The sequence below is a fragment of the Calypte anna genome, chromosome 10 (genome assembly GCF_003957555.1).
Source record: "Calypte anna isolate BGI_N300 chromosome 10, bCalAnn1_v1.p, whole genome shotgun sequence".
NCBI lineage: Eukaryota > Metazoa > Chordata > Aves > Apodiformes > Trochilidae > Calypte > Calypte anna.
The window spans coordinates 21522259-21542136 of NC_044256.1; the positions used below are offsets into that span (position 1 = coordinate 21522259).

The window sequence follows — 19878 nt, forward strand, 5'->3', positions numbered from 1 at the left end:
CGTGGTGGCTGGGGGGGTCTGTGCTGTGAGGGCGGCTGGGGTTCTGTGTGGGGTCTCCCGGGGGCGATGTGGGATGACAACGGGGACACCCCCCTCCCGGAGCCCCCCCGCCCTCGGGGTGGTGGCGCATGCGCAGTCTCTCGGGCCCCGCCCGGGGGGGCGTTTCCCTCCCCAGATCACGTGGCTGCTGTCAAACGCCGAGCGCGCGCCTTGTGCTGTTGCGGCGGCGCCGGTCCGGCTTGTGATTGGCCAGAAGCGCCACATTCTTTGTGCTGCCATTGGCTGGCGGCCGGCTTGGGGCGGGGCCGGCCCCTGCCGCGACGCCGAGCGGCGGTTGTGGGCGGGGCTGGCTGGTGACGTTTGCGCCGAGCTCAGCCAATGAGAGCGCCCGGGAGGAGAGTTTGAATCTGCGGAGGGAGCGGTGGGCACAGCGGCGGCCATGAGGAAGAGGTGCGGGGGGACGGGGCGTGGGCAGCGGGAACCGGAGGGGAACGGGACCCGGCGGGGACCCGGGCTGGGGAGAGCGGGGGACGAGCCCGGCTCTTACGGCCCCCGGTTCTCTCAGTGAGGTGCTGGCGGCCGAGGCCGTGTCGTGCCTGAACCGAGCCATGGCGGCTCTGCGGGACATCTGGGAGGAGATCGGCATCCCCGAGGAGCAGCGCCTGGAGCGCACCGATGTTGTCAAGAAGCACATCAAGGTGAGGAGCGGCGGGGGTGTCCCCGGGCTGGGGTAGGGCGGGGGGGAGGCTCCACCGGGCCCGCAGTGCGGTCTCACACTCGCTGGCGGCAGTGAGAACGCCGGGGCGGCTCCCGAGCCCGGCCACACGGCGCCAGCCCGGTCTAGCGGGAGCACCCGCGGGTCCCAGCTGGTTGTGGTCCTTCTGGGCCCCCCTGGCCTCCAACCATGCCCGTGCTGCAGAGTCTCCTGGACATGATGGTGGCAGAGGAGGAGAGCCTGAAGGAGCGGCTCCTGAAGAGCATTGCAGTGTGTCGGAAGGAGCTGGACACCCTCTGCAGGGAGCTCCAGCTGGAGCCCTTTGAGGTACGAGGTTGCTTTGCACTCCAAGGGGCCTGCTGGCAATGACAACCTGCAGCTACCCGGTCTTTGCTTAAGAAGCCTTAAAAACGTGAGTCAGGTCTGTGAGAGCTGATGTCTGGCCTTTTCCAGGCAGAGGAGGAAAGCACCATTCTGCAGATGGAGAAGAATTTGCGCACCCGTGTGGAAGTGATGTTGAAGCAGAAAAGAGATAGGAAGCAGGAGCTGAAAACCCTGCAGGAGCAGGACCGGGACTTGTGTGACATCCTCTGCACGACCCCATTTGGCATTGACAGCAACGCTGTGCCCAGCCTGGAGGACCTGGATCGCTACCGTCACCACTTGGCTGCCCTGGCCGCAGAGAAGGTGAGTGTGGAGCGGGCTGGGAGCTGGCAGAGGGGGTCACGAGGTGCTGGCTGGTTTCTGACACCCCTTATCACCTCCAGGAGCAAAGGCGAGAAGAGTTTGTCAGCAGCAAGCGACAGATCATCCTCCTGATGGAGGAGCTGGACCACACTCCAGACACGAGCTTTGAGCGGGACGTGGTGTGTGAGGATGAGGAAGCCTTCTGCTTGTCCTTGGACAACATTGCTGCCCTGCAGAGCCTCCTGCAGCAGGTACTGGGGTGCTGCATCACCACATGCAGAGCAACTGCTGGGTGTTGGAACATCCTTTTGAGAGTTTTCCAAGGATCTGTTGGAAGATGAGCCCTTTGGGGCCAGGCTGACCCTGTGCTCCCCCCCTCCAGCTGGAAGCCCGGCGGTCCCTGAACGAAGCTGTGTGCACGGAGCTGCGCGCCAGGATCCTGGCACTCTGGGAGAGGCTGCAGGTCCCTGAGGAGGAGAGAGTGACTTCTGCTGTGCACATGGCCGGGTCCAGGGCCAAGACCAGGAAAGCTGTAAGGGCTCTCCTTGGGAGGAGGGCTGGGGGTGGCAGCCAAGGGTCTCATAGTCCTCAGGGTGGAGGAGCTGGGAGGTGATGCTGGCTATTGCCTCATCCTGGAAAGTGGCCCATGCAGAAGATAAATCCTGCTCTCCTTTCTTCTGCTGCCCTCTGAGTCTGTGCTCTCCTCACCTGACAGCTGCAGCTGGAAGTGGATCGTCTGGAGGAGCTGAAGCTGCAAAACATGAAGTCAGTGATCCAGGCAATCCGGGTAGAGCTGGCTGACCTCTGGATAAGTGCTTCTACAGCCAGGAGCAGAGGGAAGACTTCAGCCCCTATTACGATGGTGAGTAATGCAGGAGCTGAGGGCTGCCCACAGTGTGGGGATCCTGGCTATCTCCTGAACCTGCTGTCCTGTCCTCTCCAGAGGACTATACAGAAACCCTGCTTGAGCTCCACGATGCTGAGGTGGGGAAGGTGAAGATCTACTATGAAACACACAAAGATCTGTTTGAGGCTGTCCAGAAATGGGAGGAGAACTGGAAGCTGTTCCTGGAGCTGGAGGTACTGTCCAGGCAGGAAAGTTCTCTGCTGGGCTCAGTGCCCCTCTCTGCTCTTGTGGGCAAAGTGCTGCTGGGGAAGCCCAGGGAGCACCTGGGAATGGCAGTACGTGGGTGAGGGGGCTAGGGGCTGTGTTTTGGGGTGGGGGCTGTGCTTGCAGGGTCAGTACCTTCAGGGTGTGAGAGCAGTGGGTGTGTTTGGTTCTGTACCAGAGGAAAGCCACTGACCCCAGCCGCTTCACCAACCGTGGGGGGAACTTGCTGAAGGAGGAGAAGCAGCGAGCAAAGCTGCAGAAGACCCTTTCCAAGGTAGGTTCAGCCCTGGAGAAGAAGTAGTCCCTGAGTGGCCTGTTCAGAGCACTTGGAGCCAGCAAGAGCTCTTTTGGCATGGAGGGTTCCCCCCCCAAGGCAGGCAGCCTCTCCATGCTACCCTCATGTTCCCCTCAGCTGCAGGAGGAGCTGGAGAGCAGGGTGCAGGCCTGGGAGCAGGAGCATGGGGGGGCTTTCCTGGTGAAGGGGCAGCAGTTCCTGGAGTATGTGACAGAGCAGTGGCAGCTGTACCGCCTGGAGAAGGAGAAGGAGAAGCAGGAGCGGGTGAGTGCTGAGCTGAGCTGAGCCCCCTCCTCTGCTGCCTTAATGCCTGATGGGTCCCTGCCCCACACAGCCACTGCCCAGGGCTCTCTGTCTCCTTGCCCTGCCCCCCCGTGGCTCCACACACTGTCACCTCGTGGGCACTGGTCCTGCTGTCACTGCCAGTGGCTGTGCTGAGCCCTTTCTTGGTCCCAGCTGTGCCAGAGCTGCACCTTGGCTTGGGATACCCTAAATCCCTGGAATACCAGGAGCGGGGGCTGTGCCCCCTGTGGGAGCTTGGTGGGTCAGTGCCAATGCATCTTCCCCCCCAGCACCTGAAGAAAAGCCGCCAGATTGAGACGGAGATGATGTACGGGAGCACCCCCCGGACCCCCATCAAGCGACGGGTGCTTGGCCCACACACACCTGGCAAAGTAAGGAAGGTAAAACTATCTGTGCTGAGGGGCACTGTGGGACCCTGCTGCAGCTGGGAGGAAACCCTGCCCGGCCTGGCCCCAGCCCCCCGAGGGGTTGTAGGAGAGGCTGGGGGGCTGCAGCAGCATGATGGGAGCAGGGAAAGGGCCATGGGCACCTCTGTCCTCCCTGGGACAACAAACTGGTTGTGCTTTGATGCTTTGGGGGGCTCCATGGGACTGCTGGTCACCCCCAGTACAATCCTGATCTGCTCTTGCCTCAGCTGAACGGGACCTCCATCTCCAGTGCCACCCCCAACAGCACCGTTCGCTCGGCCTTCGGGGCAACCCTCTACCACTCGCCAACATCCCGGCTGCCGCCCACTGGAGGGAAGGTGAGGACCTCCTGATGTGCATCCCTGCCAAGTTCCTGGGGTGCAGAACCCTCCTGCAGTCCATGGCCTGCTGCACTCAGCTGCTGCCATCCTGGTGGGATGTTTCAGGGACATGAGGGAGGAGGAGGGCAATAGCAGCATTTGGGAAATCTTCCTCCAGCCCAGATTTTCAGTGTTCTTGGCACTGAGCCTTCAGCCCTTCCAACCCTGGGTGAAGTGCTGCACGGCTCCAGCTTGGAACTGGGCTCCTGGAGCTTGAGACTACTCTGGCACCACAGGGTGACCAGTTTCAGAGCCAGCACAGCTCCACTTGGTTCTTGTGTCCCCTCCCACAGCTTGGTCAGGCTCGGACCCCCAGCCGCGCAGCCGCAAAGCCCCCCCGTCCTGGACACCGGGAGAGGAACAAGGAGAACATCCTGCAGCTGAACGGGACCACCCTGAGCGGTGGGTGCACCCCCACAGCCCCTGCCCAGCGTACCCACAGCGTTAACTCTGTGGCCAGCACCTATTCTGAGTTTGCGGTAATTCACCTCTTCTAACCCCACCTCCCCTCGCCGGGCAGCACTGGGGCTGTGCAGGCCCCCCCTCTGTCCCCCCCCCAGCAGCTGCTCCTGTCAGTGCCCACAACAGCAGAGCTCTTCACTATGTGCCCAGACACCCAGAAACTAAAACAGGGTTGGTGCCTGCTGGCCCTGAGCAGCCCCTCGGGAACAGGCACAGAGCTCTCCTGAGGTTTTTCTGTCTCCATCAGAGTTCCCTCCCTACTCTGAGTCTCTTGGTGCAGGCAGGATGTCCTGGGCAGGGAGACATCTCTGTCTATACCCAGTCAGTGGGGGCTCGGGGGTCTCCTGCCCTTTTCCTCCTGCCTGCATGGACTCATCCCTTATGTGCTCACACCCTGAGCCTGCCAAGGAACACAGTGCCTGTCCCACTGTCCTGCTGATCCCTGTGGTGTGCCAGGCTGGGTGCTGCCCTGACTGCAGGATAAGATTTAAATTAGATCTTGGGAAGAAGATCAACAACTTCTGACCATAGACAGCCAAGGAGCATCCCTTACTGTGGCAGTGTCCCCTGTCCCTGGGGCTGTGCATGCGGAGACTCCAGGCTCTGATCCCAAGCCTGTGCACAGCCCCAGGGCAGGGAGGGACTGGCTTGGGATGAAGGAAGGTTCCTGCTCCCACCCCCCTCACTCCCCTCATCCCTCTCTCCTGCTTCCTCTTTCCACAGCGCGAACTTTCCAAGGCTTCCAGGTCTGACAATAGCTCCCGTGTCCTGAACTCCACCACCACCACTGCCTTCTGCTGAGGTGCTGCTGGCCCCACTCCAGACGCTTGTAGCTGTATTCAGTCATTGCTCCCGCAGAGCCCCCCAAGCCCCCTGTTCCCCAGGGTGAGGGCTCTGGCATCACTCCAGCCAGCCCAGTTCTCTGTGGGGCTGGGGGGGGGGGGAGTGCCACCTGCCAGGGGGTTTGGGTGCAAAAGGGACACTTTTAAAAACTTGCTTTTATTTAGGGAATTTTTGCAAATGTTTGTGATTAAAGGTTTGAGTTGGGGGTTGCATTAGGGTAGGGTGGGGTCTGGGGGCAGCCCAGCTGGGGCAGAGCTGTGGGGTTCTGCCTTCCAGGGTGCATGCTCTGGGACAGACAGGAGCTATTTTGAATAGCTTGTCTCCATACCCTTTGTCACCAGCTTTTATGGCCTGTTGCTGTTCACCAGCACCTTCCTTTCTCTATCACAGCAGGCTTGTTCCAGGGGGGCTGGCCTGAGTAGGGGGTTGGCTTTGCCTCAGCTTCCCTTACCTGCCTTTGCTTCAACACCCTCCCACTCCCCCCCAGCACTGGCCTCACCCCTGCTGCAGGGTCTCATCTTTCCCATCCCAGCTGTAAGTCCAGGAATCTGCGGGGAGGAGCACCAGGGCTGGGGGGCCCTTGGCAGAAGCAGTGAGGCATGAAGCCTGAGCCAGTGTCCTCCTGCAGCCCTGGTGGCTGAGCAGCTCCTGTCTGGAGCTTTGGAGAAGCCTGAGCATGAACGACAAGGCCATGAGATATAAGAGGATGAGGTTCCTTTCCCTGCCAGGGGGAGGGGGCAGCTTCTGTCTCCCCCCCCCCTCCATCCAGCACTGCCCTCCCCTCGGGCAGAGGCCAGGGAGGTAGCAGCCTCGGCACAGGGGGCCTCTTTGCACCTTTGTTAATGAAGCTCTGTGTGTCTGTCCCTGACCATGACTAATTTGCACTTGTTATCACTACAGTCCCCACTCACTGTTATTTATTCTCCAGGTTCTGTCCCCTTGCTCTGTAACTCTGTATATACTGTTGATGGGAATAATACCTGTATGTGTACATAGCTGCTGCTCTCTGTATATCTGTGGGGTGACCAATGGCTCCCCGGGTGTCCCCACCAGGCTCAGAGCCAGGTTTGGGTCCAGAGGGGCTGGGGGGAGCTGGGACCAGCCTCTGTGCAGCACAAAGCAACCCCACAGCTCTTAAAGAAAAATAGATGTAATAAAGTTGTTCAGTCCTTACAGTCTTGTCTTTGGCACTTGTGCAGCTGCAGCTCCGCAGTGCCTGTCCCAGGCAGAGCAGAGCTCGTCTGTGTCCCCATGGTGGGGGGGCTGTGGGGTCCTCCCAGCTCCTGCACACAGACATAGGTGGTCCAGGGCCCACACACCACCTCCTCTGCTCGCAGCCCCTCGGCCACCAGGAACTCCACGCGGCGTGGTCGGTCAGAGCTGGCCTTGTCCCCGTGTCCCAGCTGCCCGTATTTACCTGCAGGCACCAGAGTGAGGCCGTGGGGTGGCCCTGGCAGGTGATGGCTCACAGGTGTCTGAGGGGACCACCCCTCAGCTCATGGAACCGATCAAATAAAGGGTTACACTTGTCACAGCGGCCAAACCCCAGAGCAACGGTGTCACTTACCCCATCCCCAGGTGTAGAGCTCACCACTGCCTGCAAAGAGACATCACCCATCAGCCAGCACCCACACCAGGGCCCCCTCAGCCCCCCGGCAGGGCAGTTGCCTCCCCCACTCACGTGTGACCGCAGCCGTGTGCCGGGAGCCGCAGCTGACACCAGTAACCTCCAGGTCCTGTGGTAGATCCAGCAGGGCCGGGAACGCCTGGATGGATATGAACGCTACGTCCTCGGCCACTGGCTGCTCCTGGGGGAGCAGCGGGGAGTCCCCTGGGGAAGAACTGACCCTCAGCCCCCAGCAGCCACCACCGGGCCCCATCCAGGATGGGACCCGCCAGCCCTACACCAATGCAGCCGCACCAGCTGCACCATCACCTGCTCCTGTGTCCTTGGCCTGTGCCCGCTCCTCTGCCAGCGCCTTGGAGGGCAGAGCCAGCTGCCCCGACTCGTTCCAGCCCCACATGTACAGGTCTCCTGCCTCTGCAGGGTGTGGGGGTATCAGGGGTGGCCCCAGAGCTGAGCTGAGCCCCGAAGCCCCCTTTGCTGGTGGTGAGTGCTCTGGGGCACCGGCAGCGCATGTGGCACCACACCGTGCACCCCGACTCCCGGGAACAGGGACGTGGAGTAACCGGGCTGTGGGGGGGCTGCTGCCACCAGGGCTGAAGGCCGCCTGCCCCCCCCCCCCCGTGCACCGCACAACCCCTCACCACTGATGCTGCCTGAGTGCCACCCTCCAGCCGCCACCACCACCATCGGCACACCCGCCAGAGCCTCCACCAGCTGTGGATGCAGCTCCGACTCCAGCGTCCCATGGCCGAGCTGCCCGTGCCTGCGGGGAGACAGACACACAGACAGACAGACAGACAGACAGACAGACAGACAGACAGACAGACAGACACTTCCTGCACCCCTCAGCCCCTGTGGCCTCCCCTCTGTGCTGCTACCCCCCGGGACCCCCCACCCCAGGGGCACTCCCTGGGGGGTGCAGGGTGCCCCAGTGCCCTGGTGGCAGGCGGTGGGCACGGCCAGGGGGATGGGGGGGGGGTGTCCCAGTGTCTGGTGGGCTGCAGCAAACTGAGCTGTAAATCAGGAGCAGCTGCACCACAATTGAACCAAAGTGTTTGTGTTTGTGCAATCACCAGGCAGAGTAACTGCAAATTAACTAATGTGTTTACAGGCTGGTCCGTTGATCATCTAAATACCGGGGTGAGTTCTGTGGCTGTGCTGAGTCAGCAATCAGCACAAGAATGAACATTCGTGGATCCCATGAGTCTGGGCTTGGATTAGGAAAGTGTCAGAAGAGGACAAAAAAATACCAGTGCCAACGACTCTGGAAGGACTTTTCCCTTTCCTTCAGGAGATGATTTGCAGAAGATAAAGATAAGAAGAAGATAAAGAAGAGACAATCTAGCAGGGCTGGGAAGGGTTTGGGGCTCCAGGCACTCCCAGCCCCAGCAGCTGAAGGTGATTCTAGGCTTTGGTAGGGAAGGAGCTACCAGAGTTTGCATGGGAACAGCAACAACAACCAGCTGTGCAGAGGAGACAGAGGCCTCTCAGCCTTGTTGAATAACCAAAGCTTAACTACAGCATTTAGTTGTTAGGGTTTGCTTTTCTTTTTTTTAAATTAAATTAATCCTAAAATACACACTGTCGGTGCACAGGGGTGGGATCCTGCCCTCTGAGGGGAAAGCCAAGGCAAGCTAAGAGCAGCACATGTAAACTGCTGGCTTGACCCGAGTTTTATGCTCAGTATCAGCTGGCCAAGACCCCAGCCAGAACAACCAGAGAACCAGGAACAAAACACTCCTGAGCAGAACAGAAATGTGGAGGGATGGCCACATCACACAGCTCTGACCACAACCAAGAGTCTTTGGTGAGTTTTGTCTTCCATAAACAGTGGAATATACAATCCCTTCCACCTTATGGATACTAACAACTCATAGTGTTGCTAAAATCCTATGGTCACTCTTGAGCACACCACAGTACCCCAGAGTAGGAGAAAACTGGTATTTGTTGTTCTCCAGTGCAACTGCTGGCAGATGAACGCAGGACTCGGGGCTTAGACACTGCTCCCAAGGGGTCAGCTGTGCTCTGGTGGGGCTGTGTCAGTGGGATTGCACCTGACCACATTAATAGATGGGTGGTTTCTCCATCTCAGAAACAAAGGGGTCTTTCGTGGCAGGTGGGTGCCTTTGTGACATTAAGGAGGGGCAGGGACTGGGAGCTGATGTGAAGCAGCAAAGTGATGGAGGCAGGGCACAGACACAGTGCCCACTGCCACCAGCCCACAGGAAGGGAAAGTTTGTGCTGAGCTGATGGACCAAAAAACCTGAGCTGGGCCTTGGCCAGCCCCCCCATCACTGTCCCAAGGAGAGGTGTGAGAGTGCTGAACCAAGGCGGATGGACTAACACCAAGTAATGCTCTAGGGACTTGCACCCCCCCTACCACTGTGCCCACCCCCATCCCCAAGCCCCCCCCCCCGTCCAGCCCTGAGCAGTGTGAGGGGGACAGACACACCATAAGGCAGGCCCAGAATGGAGAAAGGGCTGTGACTCAACACCAGTTGTATGTAACCAAGATAACTTAAGACTTATTAGCTGCAGGTCACTAATTACGTGCAACACCATGAAGAATAACAGGATCAGAAAGTAATGAGTGGTGTGCTTATCCGTCAATTAGTTTACTGACTGTGTAACCACTTTATTAGATTTTAGCCTGTTGGTCAATCAATCAATCAAGGCTACAGGAACCTGGACCAGTTTATATTAAACCTGTGAGCTTAGAGGGGAGGCTCAGACCATTAAGCGACACCCCCCACCCCAGGTGTCCTCTCACCTGCATCCCAAATCACCTATGTGTTCCCACATCCCTATTGCAGCCCCAATCATCCATCATTCTTTCTGCATCCCCCTGAAACACTCAGCATCCACATGACCCCCTTGTGTCCTTAAACTCACCCCACCTGCGGCAGCCCCCCTGGCCATCCCCCCCCTTCTACTGCACCTCTCTGTGCCTCCTATGCCCCACACAGCCTTTGTACACCCTGTACCCCCCCTGCACTCCCACATCCCCCAATCTTCTTTGTACACCCTGTATCCTGTCCAGAGACCCCTCCTGTACCTCTCTGTCCTTCCTGCACCTCCATATTCCTCCATCCCCTTTGCACCCCTTCCCTGCACACCCCTATCCTCCCCATCCCCTTTGTACACGCTGTACCCCCTCCCCACAGCCCTCCTATACTCCACACCCTGCCATCCCCTTTACCACACCCTGCACCCCTCCTGCTCCCTTCTCTTGTGCCCCCACATTGCCCCCGTGCACCCAACCTGTCCCTTGCACCCCTTCTGCATAGCAGGTGCATCCCCCCCCGACCCCGTACACCCCGACCCCGTGCCCCCCCCGGGGCTCACCTGCCACCTCCCCAGGTATACACCTCCCCGCTGGTGGCGAGTGCCAGCGCGTGTTCGTGGCCCAGAGCCAGCTGTCGGGCCCGCACCCCCGCGGGCAGGGTCAGGGGGACGAAGAAGGGTGGGCGAGGGCGGGCGAAGCCGCCGGGCAGCAGCGGCAGCGGCGGGGGGCGGCGGCGGGACCGGGTCGGCAGTGCCCGGCTCCAGGCAGGGGGTCCCCGCAGCCCCCCCCGCGGCCAGGCCCGCGCTGCCGCCGGCCCCCGCAGCACCAGGTGGGTTTCGGAGGGCAGAGCCTCGGACCATCCCCGCAGCCGCTGCCGCAGCCCCGCACCCCGCAGTTCCAGCCCCGCGTCTGCGGAGGGACCGTCAGCCACGGGGAAACAGGGGAGCCCGGGGGGTGCGGGCATCCCGGGGGACGGGGACATCCCGGGAGAAACAGCTTTGGGAGGAGGGACGGGGACATCCCGGTGGGGCGGGGGGAAGAGGCTGGGGGGGGGGGATGAAGCATCGCGACAGGACGGGCACATCCCGGGGCTGCGGGACGACGACAGAACCCAGGGGAACCGTCAGCGCTGGGAGGGGCGTCCCGGGAAAACAACGCCAGGAAGGGGGACAGGGACACCCCGGGTCTGGGGGAGAACCGGGGGAGAACCAGCACCGAGAGGGCGGAAGGGGACAGGGACACATCGGGGGCCGGAGGCGAGAGGCGGAGGGAGCGGAGAGGCGAACCGGGCGGCACCGGCACCTCGTGGGAGGCGGGATCGGCAGCAGCAGGGTCCCGGGCGCTCACCGCTCTCCACAACCACGTAGCTCCAGGCGGGCCAGACGCGGCGGATCCGCTCGGGGTTCGGCTCCAGCCGCCGCGGAGCCGCTCCCGGTCCCGCTTCCCCCACGGCCTCCTCGGGGCTGAAGCCGAACACGAACCAGGACCGACGCGAAGCCGCCATGGCGGGCGAGGGGCGGGACCTGTGTTAGGGGCGGGCCCGGGGGTCTGGACCGACAAGACCGAGACGGACAGAATGACAGAGCCGGGCTGTGGTCCAAGAGCAGCTTTAGTGCGGTGTCACCGGGCGGGCCCGCCGCCTTGCCGGGCCCGGCCCGGTCCCCCCGGTTAAGGCAGTCGGTGGCAGAGGCAGCAGCGAGCTCCCTCCTCCTCGGGACACCGGGCGGAACCTCCAGCCCAGCCCCGGCCTCGCCGTGGCAGCAGCAGCAGCGTGATGGCTCCCGCGTGACGGCGCTTAGGGCACCCTCGTGTAGTGGGAGGGGTCCCTGCCCCTGTAGGGGTGGGACGAGGTGGGCTTTAAGGTCCCTTTCTCCTACCCCAACCAGTTGGGTTGTGCGATCCCAGCCGGGACCCCCACCCCCCGTGCAGCAGCATGTGCAGGACCCCCGGCCAGGCCCCTCACTCCTGGCCGGGGTTGGGCTTGATGAGACCGAAGGCCACAGCCTGTGCCAGGCTCTCCTTGGCAGCCTGGGCCACGCGGGGCTTGTCCTTGTCCTTGGCGAGCACGGAGAGGATCTCCAGCATCTCACTGGCAATGAGCTGCTCAGCCACCTCCCGCTCAGCTGCCATCATGTTCATCACCACCACAGCCCCACGGTGCTGCAGCTCAGTGCTGGGGCTCAGCAGCAGGGCCTGCAGGATCTCCAGCCAGTGCACCGTCTGCAGGGACAGCAGGGTCTCCCTCAGCACTGCCTCCCACCAGTGGGGCAGCTCCCCACCCTCCTGAGAGCCCCCAACACCCCCAGTGCAGCTGAGCTCAGCACGGGCTGCTCAGTCTCCCACTGGGAGACTCTAGGACACTACGGAAGGGAGCAGAGGGCACTGGGTGCTGTCCCAGGGGGGTCCTGGGTTTCCCCCTCCACCCCCCCACTGGGCACTCACCACCTGGGGGATCCGCTTGCAGATGAGGGGGTGCAGGGCAGTCAGCATGGCCAGGGTCCCCGAGGCTGCCCGCCGCAGCTTCTCATCCTCCTCCCCACTGTACAGGACCATCAGCTTCAGCCGGTCACTGCCCTCGGCCAGGAACAGCTCCTGCACCTGCAGGGGAGGTGGAGGGGGGTGTGGTGGGGGTGCTGGCAGCCCCCCACAGACCTCCAGCCCACCCCAGACCTCACCTCCTTGCTCATGGCCATGTTGCACATGCACTCTGTCGCAGCCAGACGGATCAGCTCGTGCTCCTCAAACATGTACCCCTCGATCATGGGCACAGCCTTCTCCTTCAGGATCTTCTGCCTGGGGTGGGGTAGGTGTGACAGTGAGGGCAGTGTGTCCCCGAGGACAGACAGAGACCCCCGCCCAGCCCAGCCCCTACCGCAGCCTCTCGCTGATGCCAGCCAGGTTGGTCAATGCCATCAGCCCCTCGAAGTTCTCCAGGCCTGTGCGCTGGAGGTGCAGGAGGCTCACCAGGGGTCGGACCACCTCGTAGATCTGTGGGGACAGCAGTGCAGGGCTGGAATTCTGAGCAAGAGGCAGGAAGGGGCTCTGCACCCCAAGGAAAAACCAAGGCAGCAAGTCTGTGCCCTGCCTGCCCCAGCTGCCCACCCAGGGCCCTGTCCCCCACCAGCCCACAGCAGTGACACTCACCCGCTCTCCAGGAAAGGCCATCTCAGGGTTGGAGGTGATGGTGATCTTTGCCAGGGCCTGAGCTGCCTTGGTCTGTCCCACCTCAGTGCCCTCCAGGGACAGAGGGATGAGAGCCTGCAGCCAGAAAGATGCAGCCAGAAAGATGTAGCCCCAGTCCCCCCAGATTTCATGGGGGAGGAGGTCAAAGCAGGCATGGTCACCCCCTGAGCCCCATGCTGTGGCACAGGCCAGCAGCACCGTGGGAACTGTCCTCTTACCTTGCCTCCTCCCTGTGCAACCACACCACCTCGGTCTTCTGCCTCCTCCACCAGTGCCAGGAACACCCTAGGGAGAGGGGAGGAGTTGGGGACCTCCCACAGAGGGTCCAACAGAGACCCAGAGACCTGCAGTGGGCTACGCCAGACTCCTGACACCACTGTCTTCTCCTAGGAGCTTGCATTTGTTGCAGGCACCCGAGTTCTCCAGCAGGACACCAGCAGCCTCAGAGCCTGGCTGCCTCCCAGCATGCCCATACCTGGAGATGAGCTCCCGGCAGGAGTTGGTGAGTGCTGGGTTCTCACTCTTCACCATGCAGGACAGAGCAGACACCACCCCTGCTGTCAGCAGCTTCCGCACTCGGCGCTTCACGAACTCCGGCTTGTCCTGTCCCAGGGGCAGGGTCACTGCTGAGCCTGGTGGCACAGCCATCTGCTGCCAGCTCCCTGGCCTCATGCCTGAGGGCCCCAAGGACAGCCTGTCCCCTCTGGGGACCCTGGGACTCTGTCCTCTCATGCAATGTCCCACTCACCTTGGGGTGCTGCTCCGGAATGTGCTGCTTGGCATACTTGGCCAGCTCCAACATCTGTGGGTCTGGCTCCTCGTGGTCGTAGCTGTTGGTGCAGTTCACCAGCGTGGAGGCAACAGCGTAGAGCACACTCCTGTCCTCTGACTGTGGTGATAACAGGGGACCCATCACACCCGCAATGGAGGGAACAGCCCACCCAGTATCACCAGCCCCTTCCCTGCACCTCAGCCCCAGAGTAAGAGCCCCACATCCCACTCTGGCTGGGGTGCCCACATCTTCTGGTGCTGGGGTGCCCACCGCAGTGCTCAACACCCACCTTGGCCAGACGGAACATTGCCTGCATGGCTGCCTTGTCCTCCACAAACTCCTCCTTGACATCAGCATCAAAGGTGAGGTAGGCCAGGCCCTCCACAGCCCAGCGCCGCGTGCCCGCGTCGATGGCCTCGTTGCAGAGCCACCTGGGAATGGGGGGGTGAGCCCTTGAGCCCAGCAGCAGGGGCCTCCCTGCCCGCCTCCCTCCACCCCCCAGCACTCACTTGCGGCACTGCTTGGCCAACTTCATGGTGGAGCCCTCAGCAAACTGCTTCATGCTGAAATCGGTGCCTCCGGCTGAGCCCAGCTTGCAGAGCCCCTGCGGGGGGAGCAGCGTTGGGCCAGGGTGGGCACACGGGTGACCAGGGAGGAGACGGTGTGGGGGACAGAAGGGGACGGTGCAGGGGACCTGCGGGCTGGGCAGGGCTGCTCCTCCCAGCCCAGCCTGCTCACCACCAGTGCTCGGATGCGGATGCTGTCCTTCTCGCTGTGCTTGTAGATCTCCTTGAGCAGGCTGACGCCGTTGGCTGTGATGAAGGAGGCTCGCTTGGCCTTGTCGGCCGCGTGGATCAGTGCCTCTACTGCCACCAGCTGGTGCGACTCCCGGACCGAGGCACAGAGGGACAGCACGCTGTCCATGATCCCCTCCAGCTCCAGAACCCGGTTCCCAGCATCTGAGGGTCCCTGCAGCAGGCAGGATACTGCCTGGATGGCTCGCAGCTTCCCGGCCAGCTCCTGCCCCTCAAACCAGCTCCTGCAGGGGAAGACCACCAGGAAGGATGAGGCTGCTCCCACCTGCAGCCCCACCTGCTGAGCCCTGGAACAGCAGCTCTCCAGAGGGTCCGTAACCTGCTTTTAACACCAAGAGCAAAAAGCTCTGGGATGGGATGGTGTGACCCCCCCAGATGGATACTGGCCATATGAGACTGAGCACCCCCAGCCCCCAGGGACAGCCCAGCTTACCTCACGTAGTCCTCACACAAGCAGTAGAAGTTCTCCCTCTCAGCATCACACTTCAGGTCATCATAAAGCTTGCTGAGCAACACCGAGGCGCTCATCCGGCTGTTCTCTGTTACAGGCAGACTGCCCGGTGTACCACACACTGTGCTGCCCACCTCCAGGATCTTCTTCAGGCCTAGGAGGACATGAAGGTCCAGAGAGGAGAAAAACAGGGAGGGCAGGGAAGCCAAGGTGTGGCACTCCAAGGCAGACATCCCAGCAGGATGCTGCAGGCTGTATGCTCACCCTGGTCGATCACCCAGAGGCTCAGGATGTTGTTGGTCTCCTTTGGTGACTTCCTGGGCACCACCTTGATGAGCAGGTTGAGCGCGTTGTCACGGCCATGGGCAGAGGCCCCTTCCAGCACCAGCAGCTCCAGGAGGTGCTTGATCAGCAGTTTCAGGTCCTTGGAAGAATCTTCCAGCAGGTCCAGTGCAGTCAGTGCCTGGGGCAGTGGCCTCACCCCCACCATGGCCAGGGAGATGCTGCTGTGGCCAGGGGGTCCTGCCTCTCCACCCCCCCCCCCCCATGCTCACCCCAGCTTTGTGGAAGGGAGAGGATGGCCAGCAGGAGCAGAACCCAGCACAGCTCAGCCCTGCCCACCCCAGGACACTCACCCAGCACCACAGCATCCTCCTTGCCACGGAAATCCCTCTGCATCCCCTCCTTCAGGGAGTCAAACACGGTGTGCAAAAGGTTGCAGGCAGCCAGGGAAACCTGTTCGTGCTCCACACCCAGCACCGCTGAGAGACGTGGGGTCCCCAGCTCTGCCAGGATGGCTGTGGTCTGGGGTGCAAGCACAAACCACCTGCTGCAGCCACTGGGGAAGCCTTGGTGCTCCTCAGACCCTCACCATGACATCCCCTGTCATGAGGCTCTCACAAATTCAGCTCTGGCCTGCTCATCCCAGCCAGTCTGCAGCCAGCCCAGCACCCATCCCCTGCCCCACACCCATTTCCCTGCACAGACCCTGTCCCACAGGAGAGCCAGGCTGTGGGGGGACCTACCCGGGAGCGGTGGCCAGAGCACAGCCCCACAAGGGTGCGCAGGGCTGCCAGCATCAGGTCAGCCTTGGCTGTGTCCAGCAGCTGTGTCAGCAGCCTCACACCATCGCTCTGGAAGATTTTATCTGCTCCAGCCTCCTCCCGTGCCAGCACGATCAGGTTCTGCGCAGCCTAGGGAAGGAGAGCAACCCCCAGCTCATCCACCTGGCAGAACGCAGCCCACCACGCACAGGACCTTTCACAGTGGCAGCCAGGGCAGCCCCCAAACCTCCAGTCTGTGGTGAGCCCATCCTGCCAACAATGCTGGTCAGGAAACATTGCCTCTCCCCTCCTTGCCTCCAGCCAAGCCCCATTGTCCCTCTACTCCCCAGAGCTCAGACCTTTTGCTTCTTGTCTGCATCTTTTTCTCCAGAATCCAGCAAGATCTGGAACATCTGTTCCACCTTCGAGTCCGTGCAGGACATGGTCTTCATCTGAGATGCAGCAGAAAGAGCAGCTCAGTCCTCACCAGCTCCCGGAGCCCAGCACACCCTGGGGGGGGGCACAGCAGCTCCCACTGCGTGTTGCCCCCCCCTCACCTTCTCATGCATGCTGCTGCCCAGGGCATGCAGGGCCTCCTGGAAGGCCTTGTTGCGTGGCTCCAGGCTGACGCAGCGCTGCAGGTCACCCACAGCCTGGTCCAGGTGTCCCAACTTCTGCAGGGCCTGGCTGCGGCGGAACAGAGCCTTCACATCCCGCCCGTTGGCTTCAATGGCTGCGGGGGGACAGGGGGTGGATTGCAGAGCCCCCAGACCCTGCCAGCCTGCCCACACGGGCAGTGCACAGAGCCTGGTCCCCTGCCAGCCATCACCAACCTTTAGATGCATCAGCCTCTGCCTTGACATAGTCCTCCTGTGGAGAGAGACAGTAAGAAGGCAGAGCTGGACAGGCTGCACAGCCAGCAGGGACACCTCGGAGGGAAGGGAAGGGAAGGGATGGGAACAGCATCTCTGAGGACAGCGAGCCAGAGCAGCAGGACATCAGGACCCCCTGATTACTTCTGAAGGCTGCTGGTCTACTGGAGCCCCTTTTGTTCCTTTCTGGCTCACAGATGTGGTGGGAAATCAGGGAGGCTGTGACCAGCTAGCTGTGACCCAGAGCACAGCCAGCCTAGATGTGGAGAGGGATGCCCTGCCCCAGCCCTGACAGCTGCCAGGCACATCGGGCCCCAGGAGGGTGAGGAGCCCCAGGGAAGGGTGAGCCGAGGAAATACCCGACAGCGTCCTGCCCGGGGACAGCCGTGCCCTCCCGGCACAGGCGCGGTGCAGAGCCCGGGTCAGTCGGGCAGGTTCTGGCAGCCCCGCGGTGCCGCCCCCGCGCTCACCAGTTTCAGGTGGCAGGCGGCCCGGTTGCGGTGCAGCACGGCTCTCTCCGGTCCCGCATCGCAGAGGCTCAGCGCCTGCGTGTACACGGCGAGGGCCGCGGCGTGGTCCCCGGCCTGGAAGAGCGCGTTGCCCTGCGCCCGCAGCTGCTCCGCCGTCACCTGCTGAGGGTCACCGGATGGCACGGGCGACCGGGGCGAGGGACCGACGGCCCCGGACTCCATCACGCAGGGCCCGGCGACAGCCACCCTGCCCTCCCCGGGTCGCCTCGCTTCGGCAGACCCCAGCCCGGTCTCGGCAACGCCCGCTCCGCCCCGCTCCGGTCCTCCCCCGTTCATCCGGCCCCCGCAGCCCCCTCCCCAGCCCCGGCAACCAAGCCCCTTCCCGGACCGCTCTCCCCCTCACCGCCTCCTCCATCCCGTCCCTCCGGCCACGCCCGTGACGTCACCGCGCATCGCCCGGGGAAACGGGACGCCACCCCCCGCGCACGTAACGGGGCGGGGCCTGAAAGGGGCGGGGTCGGACGGAGCCTCCAGCGCCCCCTGGCGGACCGGTGGTGCCGGCACTGGCCACGTGCCACGTCCTGTGCGTGGCTTCGTGTCACACCCACACCCGCACCCACACCCACACCCGCACCCGCACCCGCACCCGCACCCACACCCACACCCGCACCCACACCCGCACCCGCACCCCCCCCCTTGTAATCCCCCTCATGTGTGCCCCCAACGCGTGTGACCCTCCTGTGTGTCACCCCCCCCGTGTTTCAGTTTCACCCCCCCGTGTTTCATATGCCCCCCCATGCATCCCCCTCCCTCATGTGTCACCCCTCGTGTCACTCCCCGTGCCCCCCTTCCCTTAATCCCCCTGCTCTGCCCGCCCCCTCAGCAGCCACTGCTGGGGGTCACTGGGAGCTCCTCGGGGTCACGAGAGCTGTGGGTTGGGTGGGAGCGGGGCTGCGGACACCCCCCCGGGGGTCTGCAGGGTCTGCAGGGCAGGAGGCGGCCGAGGCAGCAGCGGTGGGTGCGGTAGAAGTGGAGGAGATCGACGGCCATGAGGACGAGGATGAGAAGCCCGTAGAGCGCCACGAAGGGCAGAGCCAGGGGGTTCCTGCAGGGGGGAACTCAGGAAGGGAGGTGGCTGTGGCTGGCACAATGGCACTGTCACAGGCTGGGGACACCGGGGCACACGGCAGCAACCGTCCCCCAGCCCTGCTGCCCCTCACCACGCCCACCGGAGGAGGTCAGGGGCGGCCATGCTGGAGAGGTTCACCCCAGTGAGGGCCTCCAGGGCCTGGTGGGAGCAGCAGGACTTGAGGGCGTGGGGGCCGGGGCGGCAGCAGAAGCGGTGCCCGGGAGGGTCACTCAGCCGCGGGCAGTAGAAGCCGGGGTGGAGGCGTCCGTCAGGGCCAGCGTAGCCCTCGCAGAGGTGCAGGTTCTGCCCCAAGGCTGTGGGCAGGAGCAGGCGCTTGGCCAGTGCCAGGGCTTGGCCCCCAGAGCCGGGTGTCGAGGTGAGGTGGTGCCAGGTGTGGGATGGTGGGACCATCGCAGGGACACTGCAGAGCTCCCCATGCCATGGCCATGCAGGATCTCACCACCACACCACCGGAGCCCCAGCTCAGCCCTGGGGGTGGGCTCAGCTCCAGTGGGCTGCATGCCAAGGTGGGCAGCACTGGCCCCGGTAAGAGCAAACCCAGGAGAGTGCGATGATGGTGGAGGGGAGGGGACAGACCCTCGACCAGCCCCATCACCCTGTGCTGAACCCCATCCCCACCACCCCACGGGGACTTGCCCCACAGCCATGCCACAGTGGGACCAGCCCCAGCACACCAGGGTCGCTGTCCCCAGCACGGACCACCAGCTTCTGGTGCAGACCCCTAGCTTGGGGGACCAGACTCTGAGGGATGGGGAGGATGGGTCCAAGGGCAGGAGGAGCGGGGCTGTACCTGTTCTGAGCCCAGGGCACAGCGCCGTGGCGAGGAGCAGCCGGAGCAGGAGCCCACCCAGCATCTTCCCAGCCAGCCCTAGGCAGAGGCAGCTCTGGCTGCGGCAGAGGCAGAAACCGCAGCCCCTCCTGCCCCCGCCCCTATCGCGGCCCATCAGGAGCTGCTCAGAGCCATTAGAACCTCCTGCACTCTGCCTGCTCCGCAGGGACCAGGGCAGGAGGAGGGAACGTCACTAATGAGCTGCTCTGGGCGAGTGTGGGGCCACAGTTGCCTTCCTCACCCTATAGTGGGGCACTGGGCTCTGTGGGGCACTTTGGCCCCTCTGGGGACCCTGGGTGTCATGGGCGATGACTGGGCTGAGGCTTGGAGCCAACGCCCAACCCGGGAACTGTGGGCAGGGGGAGAGACCCCCATAGCCACTTGGTAGCCCAGGGCCAGCAGCCTGGCCCCCGGCCAGCCTTGCCATCAGCCAGGCTCCAGCAGAGCCAGCGGTGACACAGGATGGCTGAGCCCATGGGCTGCATCATGTGCTGCAGGGGAAACCAAGACAGCCCAGCCAGCACCCCCTCCTCACCAGCCCTCCTTGCTGCCACCCCTTGGCACTAATTAGCCCCAAGAGGGCCAGGGAAGTGCAGCAGCAATCGAGATGATGCTCTTGGTGATGCAGCTTCCTGCAGCCCCTGGGGCACTGCAGGTGGGCTCTCTGATGTACCCCCA

The 19878-nt window shown here is 62.9% G+C and overlaps 4 protein-coding genes across 5 annotated transcripts; 1 reads left to right on the forward strand and 3 right to left on the reverse strand.

Moving 5' to 3' along the window:
- Positions 1 to 391: 391 nt before the first annotated feature.
- PRC1 (protein regulator of cytokinesis 1) lies at positions 392 to 5387 on the forward strand. Its single transcript, XM_030457354.1, is given in 15 exon segments — positions 392 to 450; positions 566 to 698; positions 920 to 1042; positions 1169 to 1402; positions 1483 to 1653; positions 1785 to 1934; positions 2118 to 2208; positions 2211 to 2264; positions 2346 to 2482; positions 2692 to 2787; positions 2926 to 3072; positions 3381 to 3491; positions 3746 to 3856; positions 4192 to 4377; positions 5084 to 5387. Coding segments are annotated over 15 exon segments (1833 nt in total). The 5' UTR covers positions 392 to 439; the 3' UTR covers positions 5162 to 5387.
- A 14-nt stretch (positions 5388 to 5401) lies between these two features.
- RCCD1 (RCC1 domain containing 1) lies at positions 5402 to 11154 on the reverse strand. Its single transcript, XM_030457355.1, has 7 exons — positions 10963 to 11154; positions 10176 to 10524; positions 7472 to 7593; positions 7140 to 7244; positions 6885 to 7034; positions 6771 to 6800; positions 5402 to 6620 (listed from the first exon to the last, which is right to left on the reverse strand). The coding sequence occupies exons 1-7, from the start codon at positions 11117 to 11119 to the stop codon at positions 6367 to 6369; spliced, it is 1167 nt and encodes a 388-aa protein (XP_030313215.1). The 5' UTR covers positions 11120 to 11154; the 3' UTR covers positions 5402 to 6366.
- Positions 11155 to 11210: 56 nt separating this feature from the next.
- On the reverse strand, positions 11211 to 17696 carry UNC45A (unc-45 myosin chaperone A). 2 transcript variants are annotated; one of them, XM_030457352.1, is made up of 20 exons: positions 17625 to 17696; positions 17222 to 17383; positions 16713 to 16749; positions 16437 to 16612; positions 16239 to 16331; positions 15862 to 16029; positions 15472 to 15640; positions 15101 to 15271; positions 14819 to 14990; positions 14309 to 14609; positions 14080 to 14174; positions 13860 to 14001; positions 13547 to 13687; positions 13274 to 13401; positions 13017 to 13083; positions 12760 to 12873; positions 12488 to 12603; positions 12291 to 12408; positions 12058 to 12213; positions 11211 to 11835 (listed from the first exon to the last, which is right to left on the reverse strand). In XM_030457352.1, the coding sequence occupies exons 1-20, from the start codon at positions 17634 to 17636 to the stop codon at positions 11575 to 11577; spliced, it is 2799 nt and encodes a 932-aa protein (XP_030313212.1). In that variant the 5' UTR covers positions 17637 to 17696; the 3' UTR covers positions 11211 to 11574. The 2 variants fall into 2 exon arrangements, with proteins under 2 accessions (XP_030313212.1, XP_030313213.1); XM_030457353.1 differs by having other exon boundaries at positions 17222 to 17380; positions 17625 to 17656.
- Positions 17697 to 18100: 404 nt separating this feature from the next.
- Positions 18101 to 19225, reverse strand: LOC115598807 (protein shisa-like-1a). Its single transcript, XM_030456669.1, has 3 exons — positions 19162 to 19225; positions 18442 to 18664; positions 18101 to 18326 (listed from the first exon to the last, which is right to left on the reverse strand). Exons 1-3 carry the CDS (start codon positions 19223 to 19225, stop codon positions 18101 to 18103), a joined length of 513 nt encoding a protein of 170 aa, XP_030312529.1.
- Between the last annotated feature and the right edge of the window lie 653 nt (positions 19226 to 19878).

Bases quoted from the DNA above. Each gene is read 5' to 3' on its own strand.
- RCCD1 (XM_030457355.1), bottom strand. From the start codon at position 11,119: ATGGCGGCTTCGCGTCGGTCCTGGTTCGTGTTCGGCTTCAGCCCCGAG. The intron at 7,245-7,471 runs GTGAGGGGTTGT...CACACCCTGCAG, and splicing joins GCACTCAGGCAGCATCAGTG to AGGCAGGAGACCTGTACATG. The intron at 6,621-6,770 runs GTAAGTGACACC...TGGTGCCTGCAG, and splicing joins GCTCTACACCTGGGGATGGG to GTAAATACGGGCAGCTGGGA.
- UNC45A (XM_030457352.1), bottom strand. The intron at 14,991-15,100 runs GTGAGCATACAG...ATGTCCTCCTAG, and splicing joins CCTCTGGGTGATCGACCAGG to GCCTGAAGAAGATCCTGGAG. The intron at 13,084-13,273 runs GTATGGGCATGC...CCCTCTCCCTAG, and splicing joins TGCCGGGAGCTCATCTCCAG to GGTGTTCCTGGCACTGGTGG.
- LOC115598807 (XM_030456669.1), bottom strand. From the start codon at position 19,225: ATGCTGGGTGGGCTCCTGCTCCGGCTGCTCCTCGCCACGGCGCTGTGC. The intron at 18,665-19,161 runs GTACAGCCCCGC...TCCTGCCCACAG, and splicing joins GTGCCCTGGGCTCAGAACAG to CCTTGGGGCAGAACCTGCAC. The intron at 18,327-18,441 runs GTGAGGGGCAGC...TCCCCCCTGCAG, and splicing joins GACCTCCTCCGGTGGGCGTG to GAACCCCCTGGCTCTGCCCT.